The sequence below is a fragment of the Nycticebus coucang genome, chromosome 1 (genome assembly GCF_027406575.1).
Source record: "Nycticebus coucang isolate mNycCou1 chromosome 1, mNycCou1.pri, whole genome shotgun sequence".
Classification (NCBI taxonomy): domain Eukaryota; kingdom Metazoa; phylum Chordata; class Mammalia; order Primates; family Lorisidae; genus Nycticebus; species Nycticebus coucang.
In genome coordinates, this window is record NC_069780.1 from 85,530,758 (window position 1) to 85,554,649 (window position 23,892).

At 37.5% G+C, this 23,892-nt stretch overlaps 1 protein-coding gene across 4 annotated transcripts in view; it reads left to right on the plus strand.

Annotated features, from left to right (window-relative positions):
* The window catches only part of RXFP1 (relaxin family peptide receptor 1), a 158,932-nt gene that overhangs the window by 86,372 nt on the left and 48,668 nt on the right, over window positions 1-23,892 (plus strand). For 3 of the 4 annotated variants that reach the window (XM_053583503.1, XM_053583507.1, XM_053583511.1), the window contains 2 exons: window positions 576-674; window positions 12,227-12,332. In XM_053583503.1, the coding sequence (XP_053439478.1) occupies window positions 576-674; window positions 12,227-12,332 (205 nt within the window). The remainder of the gene's footprint in view (window positions 1-575; window positions 675-12,226; window positions 12,333-23,892) is intronic. The other variant, XM_053583505.1, reaches the window with a different exon arrangement.

The following is a 23,892-nucleotide window of genomic DNA, read 5'->3' on the forward strand; positions in this document are numbered from 1 at the left end:
TTGTAAAGCATCACAAGAATGGAGAAGCAAGAATCCAATGTACTCAATTCTAATATGAAGGCAGTTGATGATCCAAGGCAAAGGGCAGGGTAGGACGGAGAAATCAGGGACAGGGGAGGAGGGAGGAAGATGAGGGTCACAGTGTATGACACACTTCTTGGGGGCCAAACACAATTATAACAGGGACTTTACCTGATAACTGCCATCAGTGTAACCTAATTCTTTGTACCCTCAATGAATCCCAAACAATAAAAATAAAAATAAAAATAAAAAAATAAAGAAAAAATTAAAAACACATCACATATGCCCTATACATATGTACAACTTTTATGTACTCATAACAAGTAAAAATGAAACTTTTTTTAACAGAGACTGGGGGGACATCTCAGACTAATGAAATCAAAATCTCCAAGTGGGGGCCCAGAAATTCACATTTGTAGCAAATTCCCAGATAATGCTAATCTCACTATGTGTGAGTCTCACTGTTTATTTTAAAGAAAGGAACTATTTTCTTCCCCAGTGTATCAGAACATTCTGTTTCCTTGAACATTTTTGCTTTCTGATTTTTATTTTAGCAGACAACAATGGATGGTCTCTGCAACTTGACAAGTACTTTGCCAGTTACTACAAAATGATGTCCCCAAATTCCTTTGAGGCAGAACCATCCAAATGCTGTGAGTATCAGGTTGTCTCTTCCTCTGTGAGTTCATAATAAGACACCATGTTTTTAAAGGTTGGATCCAAGGAAAAAATTTAAAAAAAGTTAATTATAGTTTTCTGGTTGTAAACCCTACTAGAGATGTAGTCTTAACTGGATAATTTTATTTCAAAATGACTCAGAGATCTTAAGGGTAAAAGTAATAAATCATGTCAAGTATTGTTGTGAATAAAATGAATGTGAGTTAGTCAGGGTGCTGTGTTAGATGTGTTCCCTTTTCACAATCACTATAAACTCTGCTATAAAGTATTTTAATGTTTGCAAACAAAAAAATCTTCTGGGGTCTAAACTATACTTTAGAGCTACAAAATTCTTATCAGTTATAACCTGGTATGTTTAATGATATGCTGAAAACTTACAAAAACACTGTAGGGGGATGGAAGGGCAGAAATACAATAATTAACTCTATAATATCTTAGATGAGGAAGATCTATGAAAATAACTCCTTTTAAATAAATTGTGGTTATCCTAGTAGATTATGCAAATGTGAAGTCTGTGTTTTGAAGCTATAATTTTGACCCTAGCTTTGCAAAATCTTGGTTTAAAAGGTTGAAAGGATCGTTTACTACACTTTTTTCTTTTATGTCCTACGACAAATGATAAAGCCTAGCGTTTTAATGTTTAACTTTTTTTTTGTTTTCACTGCTCAAATGAGCTTAATAAAAAATTAAAAAAAAATTTAAAAACTCCTAACAATCCCCAATTAAAAGGTATATACATTGAGAAGGTCGCTCAGGCATCTTTCTCAGCATCTCACCTGCCTCACAGAGGATGGAGACCAAATATTAATAATTTGATCATTGAAAAAGCTAACAGGGGCAGAGACAAGATGGCTGACTGAAGCCAGCTTTCCACAGAGACTCCCATCCAGAAGGAGAGTTAAAGGACAGAAATTTAGCAAGTAACCTGGTGGATTTGAGCTGCACCAAGAAAGAAGGTTGAAGAACGCACATCAACCCTGCTGAGGCAAGCTGCGACCACAAGGATACAAACAAAAGGTACAAAATCCATTACTAAGTGGATGGGAGTCCCCTCCCCCATGAGAACAACTTGGAGTGCCCCACAAACAAACAAGCAGAGTTCAAAGGTCCTTGCACTACACTCCATGGGAGAGACCCTCTAAAAACTGGACCTACCTCCCCTACTAGGGTGACATAGCATTCTCCTGCCAGGCATAAAACTGTATAAAACTGTATATATTCTCTACCTGCAATTCTGAGCTCCCAGCACTCCCATCCACCTTCACTCTGAGGTCTGGAGGCCTGTCCTCCAGGAGTCCAGATTATTGGGTGATTTCTCAAGGGGTGTGGACAGGGCCTGGACTACAGCTGATCAGTGCTGATTCTGTGGCATGGGTGTGAGGAGAGGATGGTCAGCTGAGAGGGAACCACACTGGAGCGGCGGTGCCCAGAGGCACAGAGAGCAGCTGTTTTTGGCAACAATAGGGCTCACCCCCAGATATTCCAAAGCCACACCCTCTGTCTCCCTGGGCAACCAGAGAAGGCCGGGCCTCTTCTCAGGTGGCAACCACCGCAGAACAGATCTGGGATGGAAACGCAGGCTCCAGGAATAAAGGATTTGCCTGAAGTGGTACTGACCTGGGTGGAGCACCGGGACTAGAAAATGCATGCACAGAGCTGGGAGACTTCCAGGGCAAGGCTGACCCAGAGGACTGCTTTACTAAGCATAAGATGTACCTGACCCTCAAGGGATCATCAGCTTATAGACAAAGGAAGGCAAGAGGCTAGAACTGACAGCTAACCGTGCTGCAAATACAAACCTCCAAGAGCAAAACCAGGGCCTGAGGCGCAGGTTCTGGGAACTCAAAGCAGCTTCTCTTCTGCAGAGGAATTTAGCAGGGACAGAAACAAATTCCCACAAAGTTGTTCTGTTCTGTTAGTAACATCAATTAGGGGTGGGGCTGGAACTGAGCGAACAGCCCCAGCCTCGATCAAGCGCATGAGGTTGTCAGGCCTCACCTCACCCTGCTGGATAGAGAGCAGCGGCCTGGCTGAGAAGATATAGATTTCCTTGTGATTCAGGCAGGTACAAACCCCTGGAGTATCTGCTCATTGGAGGCAACTGAGTCACAGCCCTGTGGGGCTATCACTGACTGGGTATGACAGAGGTGCAAGATGGGGAAGGAGGTATCAATCTTCCCAGACTAATCTATTTCCTGGGTGGGTCCTCCTGACTTCACGGAGCACCGGAGCAAGTCATATGTGACTTGTCAGGAGACCCCTGCAATCTAGTTGCCAGAGACCTTTAAAACTCTCCACCTGAGACAGGTGCTGACTGAAATAAATGATTTGGACCTTTTGAACTGAGCCAATTGCCTGAGGATTATCCAACTGGTGCCCGGGGTGTGTGGTTGTAGGAAGGTTTGATTTTCCTTTTCCAATTGTTACCTGTGGGAAATGGGGTGACTTAATTGCTGGTATTACTTCACAGCTCAGACTTCAACCCAGAGTAACTATTTCACTAGAGTCAGACAGAGACCAGCTGAAAACAAGACAGAACCACTTAGCCCCATCAAAACAAACAGGTCCTGAGTTTCTCACGCCATAGCCCTGTATGAATCCTCGACAAAGCTCCAGGGGAAAAAGTCAAATGGTATAAAATAATCATGGGGCAGAATCAGCGGAAAAACTCTGGTAACATGAATACCCAGAATAGATCAACACCCCCAAGGAAAGATATGGCAGATGTAACTGAAGATCCCATTCATAAACAGCTGGCCAAGATGTCAGAAATTGAATTCAGAATTTGGATTGCAAACAAGATTCATAGAATTGAGGAAAATTTGGAATTAGAATCTCAAGGACCAATTCAAAAGTCAGAATTAGAAATTCGAGGAGAAATTCAAAAATTGTCTCAAGAATTTAACGAATTTAAAGACAAAACCACCAAAGATTTTGACCCACTGAAGCAAGAATTTGCAGCCCTCAAAGATCTGAAAAATACAGTAGAATCCCTCAGTAACAGAGGGGAGCAAGCATAAGAAAGGATTTCTGACATTGAAGACAAAGCCTTTGAATGCTCAAACTCTCAAAGAGGAAAAGAAATGGAGAGCAAAAATGGATCATTCTCTCAGAGAGCTCTGGGATAATTCGAAGGAGGCTAATATCTGTCTCATTGGAATCCTTGAAAGTGATGAAGTGGCCTCACAAGGCAAGAGGCCCTTCTCCATGAAATTATGAAAGAGAATTTTCCAGACATGCCAAGAGATTCTGAAATTCAGATAGCAGGCAGTTTCAGAACCCCAGCATGACTCAACCCAAATAAAACATCCTCCCGGCATATCATATTAACTTCACTAGTGTTAATATGAAGGAGGAAATTCTGAAAGCAGCCAGACGTAAGAAATTCATTACCTACAAAGGGAAGAATATCAGAATGACTGCAGATCTCTCTGCTGAAACTTTTCAAGCCAGAAGAGGGTGGTCATCAACTTTTAATCTCCTAAAACAAAATAACTTTCAACCCTGAATCCTGTATCCAGCTAAACTGAGTTTCCTTTATGATGGAGAAATTAAATACTTTAATGACATTCATATGTTGAAGAAATTTGCCATAACCAAACCAGCTCTTCAGGATATTCTCAGACCTATCCTCCATAATGACCAGCCCAATCCTCTACCACAAAAGTAAACCCATTCAACCTGGTAAACGGTCTGTGAAGCTAGTGAATGATGCCCCATGATCATATCAATGTTCACAGCTATGATTTAATAAAAAAAAAGAAAAAGAAAAAGAAAAAAAGAACTCAGAAAGTTAAAAGAAAAAACTTTAGGAAAACTTTCTTGGAAAAAATGTCAAAAAATAACTTTCAATTAAACAAAAATGATTTTAAGACAACAAACAAAAAAAAAAAGTAAACTCACTCAGAAACTTTTGATCAAACTCTAACTTCCACAGTGGTGAAAAGATTAAAAATGTCCACTAGATTTTCAAAAAACTCAATACCCAAAATTTTACCAGACTTATCAATATTCTCCATTAATGTGAATGGTTTAAACTGTCCTCTAAAGAGGCACAGGTTAGATGACTGGATACAAAAACTCAGGCCAGATTTTTTGTTGCATACAAGAGTCACATCTTACCTTAAAAGACAAATATAGACTCAGGGTGAAAGGATGGTCATCCGTATTTCAGGCAAATGGTAATCAGAAAAAAGCAGGTGTGCAATTTTATTTGTAGATACAATAGGCTTTAAACCAACAAAAGTAAGGAAGGACAAGAATGGTCACTTCATATTTGTTAAGGATAATACTCAATATGACAAGATTTCAATTACTAATATCTATGCACCCAACCTGAATGCACCTCAATTTATAAGAGAAACTCTAACAGACATGAGCAACTTGATTTCCTCCAGCTCTATAATAGTTGGAGATTTCAACACTTCTTTGGCAATGTTGGACAGATTCTCCAATAAGAAGCAGAGCAAAGAAATTTTAGATTAAAATCTAACCTTCCAATATTTGGATTTAGCAGACATCTAGAGAACATTTCTTCTCAAAAAAACTGAATACACACATTTCTCATAAGCCCACAGAACATTCTCCAAAATCGATTACATCTTCGGTCACAAGTCTAACCTCAGTAAATTTAAAGGAATAGAAATTATTTTTTGCATCTTCTTGGACCACTATGGAATAAAAGTTGAGCTCAGTAACAACAGGAATCTGCATACTCATACAAAAACATGGAAGTTAAATAACCTTATGCTGAATGATAGCTCGGTCATAGATGAGATTAAGAAGGAAATTGCCAAATTTTTGGAACAAAACAACAATGAAGACATGAATTATCAGAACCTCTGGGATATGACAAAGGCAGTCCTAAGAGGGAAATTTATAGCTCTGCAAGCCTTCCTCAAGAGAATGGAAAGAGAGGAAGTTAACAACTTAATGGGACATCTCAAGCAACTGCAAAAGGAAGAACATTCCAACCCCAAACCCAGTAGAAGAAAAGAAATAACCAAAATTAGGGCAGAATTAAATGAAATTGAAAACAAAAGAGTTATACAACAGATCAATAAATCAAAAAGTTGGTTTTTTGAAAAGGTCCATAAAATAGGTAAAACTTTGGCCAATCTAACCAGGAAAAAAAGAGTAAAATCTCTAATTTCATCAATCAGAAACGACACAGATGAAATATAAAAGGACTCCTCAGAAAAATCAAAAAATTCTTAATGAATATTACAAGAAACTCTACTCTCAGAAATACGAAAATCTGAAGGAAATTGACCAAAACTTGGAAGCATGTCACCTTCCAAGACTTAGCCAGAATCAAGTGGAAATGTAGAACAGGCCCATATCAAGTTCTGAAATAGCATCAACCATACAAAACCTCCCTAAAAAGAAAAGCCCGGGACCAGATGGCTTCACATCAGAATTCTACCAAACCTTTAAAGAGGAATTAGTACATATATTACTCAACCTGTTCCAAAATGTATAAAAGAAGGAAGACTACCCAACACATTCTATGAAGCAAACATCACCCTGATCCCCAAACCAGGGAAAGACCCAACAAGAAAAGAAAATTACAGACCAATATCACTAATGAATATATATGCAAAAATATTCAACAAGATCCCAACAAACAGAATCCAGCAACATATCATACAAATTATACATCATGACCAAGTCGGTTTTATCCCAGGGTCTCAAGGCTGGTTCAATACACGTAAATCTATAAATATAATTCAGCACACAAACAAATTAAAAAACAAAGACCATATGATTCTCTCAACTGACACAGAAAAACCTTTTGATATCCAGCATGCCTTCATGATCAGAACAATTAAGAAAATTGGAATAGAAGGGACATTTCTTAAACTAATAGAGGCCATCTACAGCAAACCCACAGCCAATATCGTATTGAATGGACTTAAATTGAAATCATTTCCACTCAGATCAGGAACCCGACAAAGCTGCCCATTGTCTCCACTGCTCTTTAACACTGTAATGGAAGTTTTAGCCACCGCAATTAGGGAAGAAAAGGTGATCAAGGGAATCCATATAGGGTCAGAAGAGATCAAACTTTCGCTCTTCACAGATGATATGATTGTATATCTGGGAAACACCAGGGATTCTACTACAAAACTCTTAGAAGTGATAAGGAATACAGTAGCATCTCAGGTTACAAAATCAACATTCATAAATCTGTAGCCTTTATGTATACCAACAATAGTCAAGCTAAAAAAACAGTTAAGGACTCTATTCCATTCACAGTAGTGCCAAAGAAGATGAAATAGTTGGGAGATTATCTAACAAAGGATGTGAAAGATCTCTATAAAGAGAATTATGAAACTCTAAGAAAAGAAATAGCTGAAAATGTTAGCAAATGGAAAAACATACCATGCTCATGTCTGGGAAGAATCAACATTGTTAAAATGTCCATACTACCTAAAGCAATATACAATTTTAATGCTATCCCTATTAAAGCTCCACTGTCATACTTTAAAGATCTTGAAAAAATAATACTTCGTTTTATATGGAATCAGAAAAAACCTCGAATAGCCAAGACATTACTCAGAAATAAAAACAAAGCAGGAGGAATCACGCTACTGGACCTTAGACTATACTATAAATCGATAGTGATCAAAACACCATGGTACTGGCACAAAAACAGAGAGGTAGATGTATGGAACAGAATAGAGAACCAAGAGATGAACACAGCTACTTACCATTATTTGCTCTTTGACAAGCCAATTAAAAACATTCAGTGGGGAAAAGATTCCCTATTTAACAAATGGTGCTGTGTGAACTGGCTGGCAACCTGCAGAAGACTGAAACTGGACCCACACCTTTCACCATTAACTAAGATAGACTCTCACTGGATTAAAGATTTAAACTTAAGACACAAAACTATAAAAATACTAGAAGAGAATGCAGGGAAAACTCTTGAAGAAATTGGTCTGGGTGAGTATTTTATGAGGAGGACCCCCCGGGCAATTGAAGCAGCTTCAAAAATACACTACTGGGACCTGATCAAACTAAAAAGCTTCTGCACAGCCAAGAACACAGTAAGTAAAGCAAGCAAACAGCCCTCAGAATGGGAGAAGATATTTGCAGGTTATGTTTCCGACAAAGGTTTAATAACCAGAATCCACAGAGAACTCAATCGTATAAGCAAGAAAAGAACAAGTGATCCCATCGCAGGCTGGGCAAGGGACATGAAGAGAAAATTCTCTGAAGAAGACAGGCTCATGGCCTACAGACATGTGAAAAAATGCTCAGCATCCTTAATCATCAGAACTACTTTGAGATATCCTCTAACTCCAGTAAGATTAGCCCATATCACAAAATCCCAAGACCAGAGATGTTGGCATCGATGTGGAGAAAAGGGAACACTTCTACACTGCTCGTGGGAATGCAAATTAATGCATTCCTTTTGGAAAGATGTTTGGAGAACACTTAGAGATCTAAAAATAGATCTGCCATTCAATCCTATAATTCCTCTACTAGGTATATACCCAGAAGACCAAAAATCACTTTATAACAAATATCTTTTTACCAGAATGTTTATTGCAGCCCAATTCATAATTGCTAAGTCATGGAAAAAGCCCAAGTGCCCATCAATCTACAAATGGATTAATAAATTGTGGTATATGTACACCATGGAATACTATGCAGCCTTAAAGAAAGATGGAGACTTTACCTCGTTCATGTTTACATGGATGGAGCTGGAACATATTCTTTTTAGTAAAGTATCTCAAGAATGGGAGAAAAAGTATCTGATGTACTCAGCCCTACTATGAAACTGGTTTGTGGCTTTCATATGAAAGCTATAACTCAGTTATAACCTAAGAATATGGGGAAGGTGGAGAGGGAGGGGAAGGAGGGGAGGGAGTGGGCAGGATGGACGAAGGGAGGGTGATTGGTGGGATTACTCTTGCAGTGCATCTTACAAGGGTACATGTGAAACTTAGTAAATGTAGAATATAAATGTCTTAACACGATAACTAAGAAAATGCCAGGAAGGCTATGTTAACCTGTGTGATGAAAATGTGTCAAATGGTCTATAAAACCAGTGTATGGTGCCCCATGATCACATTAATGTGCACAGCTATGATTTAATAAAAATAAATAAATAAATAAAATAATAAAAGGCATCATTTAATTGCTCATATAATAAAAGAATGAATTAAGCCCCATTATCTCAAAATATAGTTTTTTCTTTTATTATATATTATTTTCTTTTCATTTCTTGAATATTAAATGAATCTTTTTATATCTCACCTTATTCCCAAAAGGCTTATTAGCAACAATTAAAATATAGCTACTAACAGCCTTCAACCACTAACATAATATGAAAGACAAAAATTAAGCAGCAGCAGGTCAGTGGTTGAAAGAGGAATGACAAAAATTTTAAGACAAAAGTAAGTGGTGGAAAGGTGAATGACAGGATAAATTATGTAAGAAAATCCTCTCTGAGAAAAGTTCAGCCAAAGCTTGGTTCTGAATTTTGTAGCTGTTAGTTCAAAGAGGGAAAAGAATGAGTTACATAACTTTCATAGTCTAGTTTGCAAAGCAAAAAGAAACAAATAGGAGGAAAACAGATTAAAACAGCAAGAGAAATAAATTTTGCCTGATCTTGTACTCTGGAAGAAATTTGTCACAAGTATAATTACATGAAAGGAATGGGGTGATGAAATAAATGGTGTACAAAAAAATACAGAAGTAATATTTTCATCAGTACTTAGCAAAGAACAAATACATAATTTTTTTCCTTAAAGACAGTTTGGAGACTCTCAACTAATAATTAAATATCTTTTTCAAACTTGACAGCAGTGGAACGTCAAGTGTATATAATCTGAGGTATAAACTTAAGTTAAGGTTCCTAGTGTCTGTACCAGATTATTTAAATCAGATTATTAGAAAGATTTATTGGAAATTAAGCTAATATCATTGAAATCAATATCATTAAGCAATATCATTGAAAATGTAGCATCTATGATTAACCAATGTATTAACAAAGTTTAAATTTGAAAGATTTGGAAAGAATTATTAACTCAACCTTATTTTCACCACTCTAAGGCGACCATAATTAACTTGCTGGTGCATTACTTATTTTAACATACTTGAAGTTTCCTGTATAAACCAATTTTAACAAATTTTCAATTAACATTTTAGCATAATCAGGAATCCATGTCACTAAAAGATTTTTTAAAACATATATAATACTATGTAATATATTATTTTTGAAGTGCCATAATTTACCTCATCATCCCTTGGCTATTGGATATTTACATGTTATCTTTTTCATTTTTTTCCTATTACAGATAGCCCTGTAATTAACATACATGAATTGTCTCAATTCAACATATATAGTATATGATAAAAACATGCTGGAATTAATGTTAATTTCACTGCCCTCTGTTTCGGCCCATGCTATTTTCTCATTTGTGGGACCATTTTCTTCCAGACCTCTACTCTCCAGATCTCCATGCCATAAACCTATGCTCACATAGTAGGTATGACTTTAGCTAAAAGAGACAGAATCAACTTTCAGAGATCCATAGCAAAAATAGGTACTTAAAACTATGTTTAAAAGTTCTTAGCAGGTACTCTGTTTAAATCTAAGTTATGATCTTGAACTCTGTGAAGGAGTGTGTAGATTAGTTTGGTAAGAGAGGAGGAATTCATGTCACCCAAATCTGAGCAAAGGCTGTGGCCAGCTGTGCTCACAGAGACACTTGCCTACTCTCTGGAAGCTTTACTAGAAAGGTTGGGAACTGTTAAGCCTGCAAGCCCAAAATTCTCATCAACAATTCTGCTTCTCCAATGATGTTTTAAAATGTTTTCACTTTGCTATTACTATTTTTAAATAGGTAATCTTATATGAAACATTGTGTCTCTGGTTTCTTTGAGGAAGCTGGAAGACTTGGCTATACATGTTCCTGTTCTAACATGGCAATAGTTAGAGGAATCTGCTCCTCTCTGCCATCTGATCGCAGCCCACATTTACATTTGGGTCTGTAACCCCTGCTATATAGTTTCCAGCTCCAGAAGTGAGGAAGGGAACCATTTCTCATTGTTCTCAGTAATTGTTCATTCTTCATCAAGGAAGAAATCAGACTACATCTATTATACTGAATAGTAGTCTTATCATTTTGTTTAGCTATATGAACACATTATTGCAAGTAGATTTTATATATATGAACCACATCCTTAAGGTTATTGCTGCAGCCCCACAAGATGGACAAAGACGCACATATCATTCTCCTCCTCTTTCCAATGTCACCAATAGAATGCTGTGCAGAAAAAATGTTTACTCCTATAAATGAAGCTGGACATCCTTCACCCATACATAATCCAAAGAAAGATAATTTGTAAAAATCTTGGCCAGATGTAGTGGTTCATACCTATAATCCCAGGACTTTGGGAGGTAAGGCAAGAGTATGGCTTGCAGCCAGGAATTTGCGACCACCCATCTCCACATAAACCTTTTATAATTAATCCAGGCATGGTGGTGCTCCTGTAGTCCTAGTTACTTGGGAGTCTAAATCAGTATGATAACTTGAGCCCAGGAGTTTGTGGTTACAATGAACTATGATAACGCCAAAGCTCTCAAACCTAAGCAACAAAGTGAAACCCTTTTGTCTAAAATTAAATAAAATAAAATTTTATAAAGTCCTTTGATGAACTCCTGAATTTTCCTAAAAAAAATCCTATCAACACTATCACCTCTTTCTTGCTAGTTAAAAATAACATATATCCCCTTAATATTTTGAAATTTTAAAGCATGATTTAGTCATCCTCTAAATGTTCTGATTATGCTAAATATTAATTCATACTTAATTCTTTGGTCAGGTGCAGTGACTCATGTCTGTAATCCCAGCCAACACTCTGGGAGGCAGAGGCGTGCGGATCGCCTGAGCTCAGACCAGAGCTAGTGTGAAACCCCTGTCTCTTAAAAAAAAAAAAAAAAAAAATAGCCAGTCAACAATAAGGAAAAAAAAAAATAGCCAGGCGTTGTGGGGGACACCTGCAGTCCCAGCTACTCAGGAGGCTGTGGCAATAGAATCACTTAGACCAAAGAATCTGAGGTTGCTGTGGGCTATGATACCACAGCACTCTACCAGGGGTGGCAAAGTGAGATGCTATCTCAGAAAAAAAAAAAAATTCTTAAACAGCAATTCTAACATAAACATTAAACCCTGTTACTCACTATCAGTTTACCTCTTGCTGATATAAGAGCAGATGATTTCATTCATTTCACAACAAATGGAGAACAGTTTGCTATTTTTTAAAAAAGGCATGGGCTGGCAAATGTGTATGTTTCCAGATGTTAATGATCTAGCATTATTTAAGGCAAATTTTAAAACAAACTTTGGAACCTTAATTTAAAGCATTGCCCAAATTGCTTAGGAAAGAGGGTGGTCTGCTTTTGTGCTAAATGGTTTTCTCATAGCTTTCCTTTTTTTTTTTTTCTTTTCATTGCCCTCCTTTCCCGGCCCCTGGCTGTCACCCTGCCTTGCCACCTCCACTTGCTCAGTGCTGGGTTCTCTGCCTGCACAGTGTTTTTGCCAAGGTCTGGAGCTTGACTGTGACGAAACCAATTTACAAGCTGTTCCATCAGTTTCTTCAAACGTAACCATAATGTAAGTCGAAAAGAATGGCTTCATCTTGACAGCTAGAAAGCACTGGTAAAGTTTTATCCTAAGAGTATATAAAAAAAAAACAAAAAGAGTATGTCATTATTCATATTATATTTTCATCCAAAGATGAAATCATTGTTTCTGGGTCACTTATAATTACTGATGTTTGTTTTTCATTTACTAAATACTAGGCCCTACTTTAAATTATTCCCTATATTAACTTATTTAATCCCTTGTGACAATTCTATGAGGTATTTTACACCGCCATATTTTTTTCTAAACAAAATATTTTTTAAAAACTTTCATTAATTGCTTGTGCTACGGAAGAAAAAAGACTTTGAATTTAACTATTACATAGAGCTTTCCTGTTACATAGAATTTTTACTTGACATGAATTGAAAAATGTCTTTTAGAATTTATTGGCCATAAACTTTAATACACTCCCATATATGAATTAAAAAAGAAAACAAGGAAAATAAATTGTATAAACTATTCCCAGAAATTCCCATTCAGAAATCAAACAATTCTTAATCACATTTGCACTCAAAGATGTTGATTTTTTCCTAAGTAATTCAAACTTTGTATATGAAATAAAAGTATCCTTCTAATGAATGGTTTGCTGATTTCTAGCACTTGTGGTTGTTGGTTACTGGTACTAATTTGAATTCGACCAAACTTCAGCAACACAAACATACACATTTGGTTGAAACTTTTAAAAAGGTATCAGTGGAATATGGATATTTTAATCCATTATTTTTGCTGAGTTTTTTTCCTCCAGGTGTCTCAGCACCTGTAGCTCTAACTTTTAAGCGTATGAGGACAAAATAGGAGTAATTCTTGAGTTTACAAATGTTAGCAAATCTTACCAAACTTTTTCAAACCAAACCATATTCCACAACCACTCAAATTGTTGGCATAGGAGGGAGGGAAGAGCCAGAGCTCAAAGTAACTGCACATTGTAGCACCATCACATGCACAGGATCCCCGGAGTTTACCCAGATTATAACAACCTGGGGATATGAGCTGGGGACACTGGCAGGGTTTTCCGAAGGACGTAACATTTCTACCTGAACTAAGGAAAAGAAAAGCTCTTCAGTTTTCTGTCCTCTCCTTGCCTCACCATGGCTCACTTTCATAGCAATTAGTCCTACATGTGCTAGGAAAAATAATAATAATCATCTCCCCAAAGAATGTGAGGTCCTGTGGAACATTTCTCTGATTTAAATTCTAACCAGAAATGCTGGATGTAAGAATATATGATGATTTCGTTCTATGCTCAGAGAAAAACACAAATCATTGTCCCTCACCACTGCTTGTATCAAATTACTACAAAATACAAATCACAGAATACCCTGATGTTCCCATCTCATTTTTCATTTTCCCACAAGATTTGAAGCCACTCTTCAACCATTCAACCAGGCTTTGTAAAAGAAAGGGACACAAAGAGAAAGTGGAGGAACGGCAGGGGGACAAGGCAAAGACTGCCTGGGGAAGGCATGCCCCCACTCGAAGGGAGGAGCATTGAATTGAATTAATTCCAATTTAATTTTTAAAAATTGTTCTGCTCCAACACTTAAATACATAGATGAAGAGATGCAAGCCTTTGGACAACCAATTTTCAACTCCTGGCATATAGAAAAAAACACTGGGATCAGATCCTTATGAGAGCGATTGGCTGTGAGAAGCGAGGGGGAAGGCGAGTGAAAGATGACACCAAGGCTTCCCCCTGAAGTCACAGAATAAGTTTAAGAGTAGAGAGGCTTAAGAATGGTGGCAGGGGCCCAGTGCTGTAGCTCAGTGACTAGGGCGCCAGCCACATACACCATGGTTGTCAGGTGTGAGCCCAGCCGGGACCTGCTAAACAATGACAACTGCAACAACAACAACAAAAAATAGTCGAGAGTTGTGGTGGGCGCCTGTACTCCCAGCTACTCAGGAGGCTGAGGCAAGAGAATTGCTTAAGCCAAGAGTTTCAGGTTGCCATGAGCTGTGACACCATAGCACTGCACCAAGGGCGACAAAGTGAGTCTCTGTCTCAAAAAAATAAAAAAAAAAAGAATGGTGGCAGAGAACAACTAGGACTTCAATGTTAGATATTTTTTCAGTTTGAGATTAATAGGTCACTCCATCGAAATTTCCAACAAGTAAATAGGGTAGTGGGAATAAAAGTTCAGGTTTTATGTCAACAATATTTCATTTTATTTTTTGTTAGAAATACATTCTCTTATGCTTTGAGTTGAACTACTTGATTCTGGTTGACCATTTAAACATTTTTTTCTGCAGAACGCTGGCTCAGTCTCATACCTTTTCCCAGGCTATGTTTTCAATTCTATAAGAAGAAAGAACTCTAGACTTTACAGCAAATACATTAAAAAGCAAATAGCAGGTAAGAGCTGCACCACGACCTCGATCGGCTCCCACCTGGACCACCGTAAGAGCCGTATGTGCAGCGACTACAATCGGTGCCCACCCGGCACTCAGTAAGAGCTGCGCCATGATGTGACCTGCACCTGCCCGGACCTCAGTAAGAGCGGGCCGCCTAGACCTCCGTAAGAACTGCGCAGCCACCACAACTGGCGCCTGCCCGGACCTCAGTAAGAGCTGCAACCAACCCGCAACCCGCACATGCCGGGCCTCTGCACACCCTGACCAAGAACTGTGGGAGCCAAGCAACACTGTGTCCTCCCTGCTCTACCCTTCCTGCCTCCACACAGACCCACTCCTCTGGCCAGGGACTCTGGTAGCCATGTGCCCTCCCAAGCCCTCCCTGCCTCTGTGCAGAGCCCTTCTCCTGGCCAGAGACTGCTAGAGCCTTGGGCTCTCTGTGCCAAAGTCACTGGGCACCAGGCACTCCCAGAACACCACCCCCAACCCTGTTGCTAGATCTGGCTGTGTCACACTCTGCAGCTGCTTCCACAACCAGAACTACACAGGGTCACTCCCAACAAAGATCCAGCAACAATAGAGTGATCCCGCGGGGGTCTAATCTTGGAGAGACACTTCCTGAACTCTGAGGACAGCCAGAGGAAACAGTGAAAAACAGCCATGAGGCGAAATCAACAGAAAAACTCTGGCAACATGAATTATCAAGTCCCCCAAGAATCAATGGGGCAGACACAGCACAAGATCCCATGTACAAACAAATAGCTGAGATGTCAGAAATCAAATTCAGAATCTGGATAGCAAATAAGATCAAATTAGAATTCCAAGCAGTAACCCAAAAGATATTTCAAGAATTCAATGAATTCAAAGACCAAATGACCAAACATTTTTGACACATTGAGAAAAGAAGTTGCAGCCCTCAAAGATCTGAAAAACACAGTAGAATCCCTCAGTCACAGAATGGAGCAAGCAGAAGAAAGGATTTCTGACATTGAAATCCTTTCAAATGCTCCCAAAGCTTTCAAATGCTCCCAACTCTCAAGGAAGAAGAGAAATGAAGGGTAAAAACAGATCATTCTCTCAGAGAGCTCTGGGATAATTCAAAGAAAAATAATATTTGTCTTATAGGGATCCCCAAAAGCAACGAAGTGGCTTCACAAGACACAGAGTCTCTTCTCCATGAGATTATGAAGGAGAACTTCCCAGACATGCCAAGAGATTCTGAAATTCAGATAGCAGACAGTTTCAGAACTCCAGCACGACTTAACCCAAATAAGACATCCCCCAGACACATCATAATCAATTACACTAAAGTTAATATGAAGGAGAAAATTCTGAAAGCAGCCAGACAAAAGAAAACCATCACCTACAAGGGCAAGAATATTAGAATAACTGCAGATCTCTCTGCTGAAACCTTTCAAGCTAGAAGATGAGGGTCATTGACTTTTAATCTCCTAAAACAAAATAACTTTTAACCCAGGATCCTGTACCCACCTAAACTGGAGTTTCATTTATGACAGAGAAATTAAATACTTTAACGACATTCACTTGTTCAAGAAATTTGCCATAACTAAACCAGCTCTCCAGGATATTCTCAGACCTATCCTTCATAAAGACCAGCATATCCCTCCACCACAAAAGTAAACCCACCCACAAAATTTTGATCAAGTTTCAATTTCCACAGTCGCAAAAGGATTAAAAATGTCCACCAGACTCTCAAAAGGCTTATCAATATTCTCAATTAAGGTGAATTGTTTAAATTGTCCTCTAAAGAGGCACAGGTTGGCTGACTGGATACAAAAACTCAAGCCAGATATCTGCTTCATACAAGAATCTCATCTTACATTAAAACACAAATATAGACTCAAAGTGAAGGGATGGTCATCTATACTCCAGGCAAATGGAAAGCAGAGAAAAGCGGGCATTGCAATCCTATTTGCAGACGCAATAGGCTTTAAGCCAACCAAAATAAGGAAGGATAAGGATGGACACTTCATATTTGTTAAAGGTAATACTCAATATGATGAGACTTCAATTATTAATATTTATGCACCCAACCAGAATGCACCTCAATTTATAAGAGAAACTCTAACAGACATGAGCAACTTGATTTCCTCCTATTCCATAGTAGTTGGAGATTTTAATACCTCTTTAGCAGTGCTGGATAGATCCTCCTAAAAGAAGCTAAGCAAAGAAATTTTAGATTTAAACTTAACCATTCAACATATGGACTTAACAGACATCTACAGAACATTTCATCCCAATAAAACTGAATACACATTCTTCTCATCAGCCCCCAGAACATACTCCAAAATTGACCACATCCTAGGCCGCAAATCTAACCTCAGCAAATTTAAAAAAATAGAAATTATTCCTTGCATCTTCTCAGACCATCATGGAATAAAAGTTGAACTCAATAACAACAGGAACCTGCATACTCATACAAAAACATGGAAGCTAAACAACCTTATGCTGAAGGATACATGGGTTATAGACAAGATTAGGAAGGAAATCACCAAATTTTTGGAACAAAACAACAATGAAGACACGAGTTATCAGAACCTCTGGGATACTGCAAAGGCAGTCCTAAGTGGGAAATTTATAGCACTGCAAACCTTCCTCAAGAAAACAGAAAGAGAGGAAGTTAACAACTTAACGAGACATTTCAAGCAACTGGAGAAGGAAGAACATTCCAACCCCAAACCCAGCAGAAGAAAAGAAATAACCAAAATCAGAGCAGAATTAAATGAAATTGAAAACAAAAGAATTATACAACAGATCAATAAATCCAAGAGTTGGTTTTTTGAAAAGATCAGTAAAATAGATAAACCTTTGGCCAACCTAACCAGGAAAAAAAAGAGTAAAATCCCTAATTTCATCAATCAGAAATGGTAATGATGAAATAACAACAGACCCCTCAGAAATTAAAAAAATCCTTAATGAATACTACAAGAAACTCTACTCTCAGAAATATGAAAATCTGAAAGAAATCGACCAATACCTGGAAGTACGACGCCTACCAAGACTTAGCCAGAATGAAGTGGAAATGTTGAACAGGCCTATATCAAGTTCTGAAATAGCATCAACTATACAAAATCTCCCTAAAAAGAAAAGCCCAGGACCAGATGGCTTTACATCAGAATTCTACCAAACCTTTAAAGAAGAACTAGTACCTATATTACTAAACCTCTTCCAAAATACAGAAAAAGAAGGAATATTACCCAACACATTCTATGAAGCAAACATCACCTTGATCCCCAAACCAGGGAAAGATCCAACAAGAAAAGAAAATTATAGACCAATATCACTAATGAATACTCAGTAAGATCCTAACAAACAGACTCCAACAACACATCAAAAAAATTATAAATCATGATCAAGTGGAATTTATCCCATGGTCTAAAGGCTACTTGACTATATGTAAATCTATAAATGTAATTCAGCACATAAACAAACTAAAAAATAAAGACCATATGATTCTCTCAACTGACACAGAAAAAGCTTTTGATAATATCCAGCATCCCTTCATGATCAGAACAATTAAGAAAATTGGTATAAAAGAGACATTTCTTAAACTAATAGAGGCCATCGACAGCAAACCCACAGCCAATATCATACTGAATGGAGTTAAATTGAAATCATTTCCACTTAGATCAGAAACCAGGCAAGGTTGCCCATTGTCTCCATTGCTCTTTAACATTGTAATGGAAGTTTTAGCCATTGCAATTAGAGAAGAAAAGGTGATCAAGGATATCTACATAGGGTCAGAAGAGATCAAACTTTCACTCTTTGCAGATGATATGATCGCATATCTGGAAAACACTAGGGATTCTACTACAAAACTTTTAGAAGTGATCAAGAAATACAGCAATGTCTCAGGCTACAAAATAGCTGAATAAATCTGTAGCCTTTATATATACCAACAATAACCAAGCCGAAAAAACAGTCAAGGACTCTATTCCTTTCACAGTAGTGCCAAAGAATATGAAATATTTGGGAGTATGCCTAACAAAGAATGTGAAAGATCTCTACAAAGAGAGCTATGAAACTTTAAGAAAAGAAATAGCTGAAGATGTTAACAAATGGAAAAACATACCATGCTCATGGCTGGGAAAAATCAACATTGTTAAAATGTCTATACTGCCCAAAGCAATATATGATTTTAATGCAATTCCTACTAAAGCTCCATTGTCATATTTTAAAGATCTGGAAAAAATAATACTTCATATTATATGGAATCAGAAAAAAACTCGAATAGCCAAAACATCACTCAGCAATAAAAACAAAGCAGGAGGAATCATGCTACCAGACCTGAGACTGTACTATAAATCCATAGTGATCAAAACAGCATGGTACTGACACAAAAACAGAGAAGTAGATGTCTCCAACAGAATAGAGAACCAAGAGATGAATCCAGCTACTTACCATTATTTGATCTTTGAAAAGCCAATTAAAAACATTCAGTGGGGAAAAGATTCCCTATTTAACAAATGGTGCTGGGTGGACTGGCTGGCAACCTGCAGAAGACTGAAACTGGACCCACACCATTTACTAAGATAGACTCTCACTGGATAAAAGATTTAAACTCAAGACATGAAACTATAAAAATACTTGAAGAAAGTGCAGGGAAAACTCTTGAAGGAATCAGCCTGGGTGAATATTTTATGAGGAGGACTCCCCAGGCAATTGAAGCAGTATCAAAAATACACTACTGGAACCTGATAAAACTAAAAAGCTTCTACACAGCCAAGAACACAGTAAGTAAAGCAAACAGACAGCCCTCAGAATGGGAGAAAATATTTGCAGGTTATACCTCCCATAAAGGTTTAATAACCAGAATTCACAGAGAACTCAAATGTATTAGCAAGAAAAGAACAACTGATCCCATCTCAGGGTGGGCAAGGGACTTGAAGAGAAACTTCTGTAAAGAAGAAAGATACACTATCTCCAAAGACATGAAAAAAACTCATCAACCTTAATCATCAGAGAAATGCAAATCAAAACTATTTGAGATATCATCTAACCCCAGAAAGAGTAGCCCACATAACAAAATCCCAAAAACCAGAGATGTTGGCCTGGATGTGGAGCAAAGGGCACACTTGTACACTACTGGTGGGAATGCACACTAATACGTTCCTTCTGGAAGGATGTTTGGAGAATACTTAGGGACCTAAAAATAAACCTACCATTCGATCCTATAATTCCTTTACTAGGTTTATACCCAGAAGACAAAAATCACAATATAACAAAGACGTCTGTACCAGAATGTTTATTGCAGCCCAATTCATAATTGCTAAGTCATAGAAGAAGCCCAGGTGCCCATCGACCCACGAATGGACTAGCCAATTGTGGTACGTGTATACCATGGAATGTTATGCAGCCTTAAAGAAGATGGAGACTTTACCTCTTTCATGTTTACATGGATGGAGCTGGAACATATTCTTCTTAGTAAAGTATCTCAGGAATGGAAGAAAAAGTATCCAGTGTACTCAGCCCTACTGTGAAGCTAATTTATAGCTTTCACATGAAGGCTATAACCCAACTATAGCACAAGAATATGGGGAAAGGGCCAAGGAAGGGGAAGGGAGGGGGGAGGTTAGGGTGGAGGGAGGATAATGGGCGGGGCCACACCTACGGTGCATCTTAGAATGGGTACAGGCGAAACTTTCTAAAGGTAGACTACAAATGTCTACATACAATAACTAAGAAAATGCCATGAAGGCTACGTTGAACAGTTTGATGAGAATATTTCAGATTGTATATGAAACCAGCACTTTGTACCCCTTAATTGCACTAATGTACACAGCTATGATTTAACAATAAAAAAAAAGTAAATAGCAGATTTTATTACTGAGTTCTTTCCAGATTTTGAGTTGGAACTACTATAGGGAAATGTCAGAAATGGACTAAATTATATGTAAGTATCAAAGAAGCCAATAGTCCAAGAAATGTATATATTTAAAATTTTTTAAACATTTCACATAAGCATTAATGAATAAAACAGGCAAACACAGATATGGTTATTTCCACATTGTTCTAGCTTGCTAAACATTAACTTTGACCCTTTGAAAGTTGACTTTGAGATCCTGGAATTTAATCACTAAAACTACAAGATTCAGTAGTAAAAGCTTTCTTTAAAAAAGGAAGGAAGGGAGGGGGAAAGGAAGGAAAGAAAGAAGGAAGGAAGGAGGGAAGGAAAGAGCTAGCTTTGACAATAATGATAAAACTAAGCAGTTTCTCACACACTCTTTGACTCTTTGTGAAGAATCAAACTTGGAATATCAAAATTTTTTTTTATTTTCTTTTTATAGAGACAGATTCTCACTTTATCACCCTCGGTAGAGTGCTGTGGCATCACACAGCTCACAGCAACCTCCAACTCCTGGGCTTAGGCGATTCTCTTGCCTCAGCCTCCCGAGTAGCTGGGACTACAGGCGCCCACCACAGCGCCCAGCTATTTTTTTTGTTGCAGTTTGGCGGGGGCTGGGTTCAAACCCACTACCCTCAATATATGGGGCCAGCACCCTGCCCACTGAGCACAGACACTGCCCAGAATATCAAATTTTAAAGCATAAGAAATTATTACATTAAAAATTTGGTTCATTCTGTTCAATGAGAATAATAACTTACACCTCTTTCAATTTCAGTAGATTATGAAAATATAGAGAATGCTGTTTGTGAAAATATTTCATATCATTTATAAACCCTAGTCACTTTTAATAAAAACACAACTTTCTAAGAAACATTACTTAGGAGTCCTTAAATAAGCCTCCCTTCCCTCTGTAATAACCCTCCACACTCAGATGCAAACAACCTCCTCCTCTTGGGTTCTTTCAAAGAACCTCATCTGCATCTCTTAAATATGCAGTAAACTCCCTGTTATCCAGAACTCAAGGAATCCACACTCTCAAGCAACCAGCAGGTACTAGACCAAAAAAAAAAAAAAAATCAGAGATTGAACTTGGTGCCTGTGCAATGCTCCATGTGTCACTTCCCCAGCTCCCATGTCTTCCCTGTAACAGTGTTATATGTCATTTGAAGTTTAAAAAAATATGGTAGTGAAGTTGAAAAGTGTATTGACTGCCAGTTTAACTAAAATCGTACACTGCATTTACATGGCTGTTTTATAATATGGTAAAACTATGTTACAGTAAGTGGTTTGTCTTTATTTGTCTTGATTTGCTTTTAATTATGTACCAAGTCAGTACAGAGTTTATGGTACACTATAAGATGGGGCATAGAATTAGACCTATTTTTAATAGTAATTCTCAAGCAACCACAAACCACATTTATCCAGAATCAACCAATCCCTAGGGATGCTGGATAACAAGGACGTAAGTGTCATAAGCTTTCTTCTTGTGCTATAGTGATTAGGGTCCTATTCTCTACCTGAAGAAAGGGACATGCCATAAAATCCTTGGAGACCTACACCATGGCTTTCCTATGTATCCTCCAAAGTTCCTAACAGAGCATACTACTCTAAATAAATATAGGGTGGCCATAAAGTTCATGTGCAATTTAGCCACTGCACACAAACTTTATGGCCACCCTGTACAATAAAAATAAAACAAACTGATGCCTCTTTAACCCTGGACTATAAGACTGAAGTTATTATCCAAAGAAAAGTCTCTATTTATAGTTTGTTATTTGATATCCAAATAGAGTACATGCTTCTTACGGGCAGGGACACTGTCTTTTTTCCCCAAACTCTGAATGACAAGCATTCCACACATTTGCTAAGAAAATGAATGGATAAATCAATACATTTTATGAACACTATAAGCTTTCATCTATTCCTTATACCAAATCCAAATATTTCATGATTTATGTAATACAAACATGTAAACATGATATAAAACAGAAATGGGAATCTAAGCCAAGTAAGAATTAGCAGAATAGGGATTTTCAATTATCTGGTCACATAGTAAAGGAAAGAACATTTGCTGACAACCATCAACTGAGACTGATTCCGCCTTTGGTATTATTGATTAAAAACATCGGTAAGTGACCGGCACGTATATAACACAGAAGACCTTTCTCTGTGCTTATTGCCCTCCGTCCCCTAGAAGCCTCTTTACACATGTTCTCCGTATTGTCCCCTCCTGTGAAGTTTTAATACTACACATACACTGTATCTTTGCTTGTGCATATCTGTGCTTTATACATTTGAAAATTAAGATTTTTTTTTTTTTTTTTACTCTCTAAAACCTAGTTCTCTCCGATTGAGAATGCATGGTCTTACAGATTCTAGAACAGTGTTTCTCAACATAGATTCCAGAAACGTGGGCTAGAGAGCCTGAAAAACTATTTTCTTCAGGAATTCATTACCAAGTTTAAGCAACATTAGTCCAAAATCTAAATATTGTGAGTGCTTCTGGTATGACACTGTTTTCAGCTGAGTTAAGTTAAACTTCAGATGATTCTGTCTGTTGCTGATTTAATAATAATTATCAGATAGTTACTAATGATAGTATTAAAAATATCACCATATTGTTAGATATCATCTAAGCAAGTCCTTCCTTTCATAGATAAACAGACTAACTTGGGAAGGAGATGTATGGTTCATGCGAAGGCCCCCAACTGCATTGGTTTTGGTTTTTTTCTTGTCTGACTTATTTTGTTTCTGTTTTTAAAAGGTTTTTAAAAGGTTAGGACATTTCCGATACAACCACAAATTTGTGGATGTGGTCTGTGTCAAACGGCTTATTAAACTGTACATAATACAGGTAAAAAATCTTTCTATACAACTTGCTGGAAACTAAAATGGGATCACTTATTAAATAAAAATGGTTCAATTGTATATACCAACTAGGAGTTTTCTTCATAACTAATTTTAAGGTACTAGAATCTGAGCAGTAAAATATTAAGAAATATAGTACTATTTAAGCTCTTGAGAGTGTGTTAAAAAGAAAACACTATTTTCGTTGCCAGTCAAAAACTGAGACGTCTTCTAATCTTTATTAAATAAAATAGAAAAGAACATAACTGAAAATCCATTTTCCCAGTTTTATTATTTGCAAAATTTTTTGTCAGAATTACAATGCTGTAATCTAAATTTAAAGACAAATGACTATCTTCAACAATACAAAATCAAAATCAACAGTTAAACCTAGTTCAGATGATGCTGTAAATATGAGAGTGACATCATGATGTAAAATGTTTCCGGACAGCTAGTGCTAAG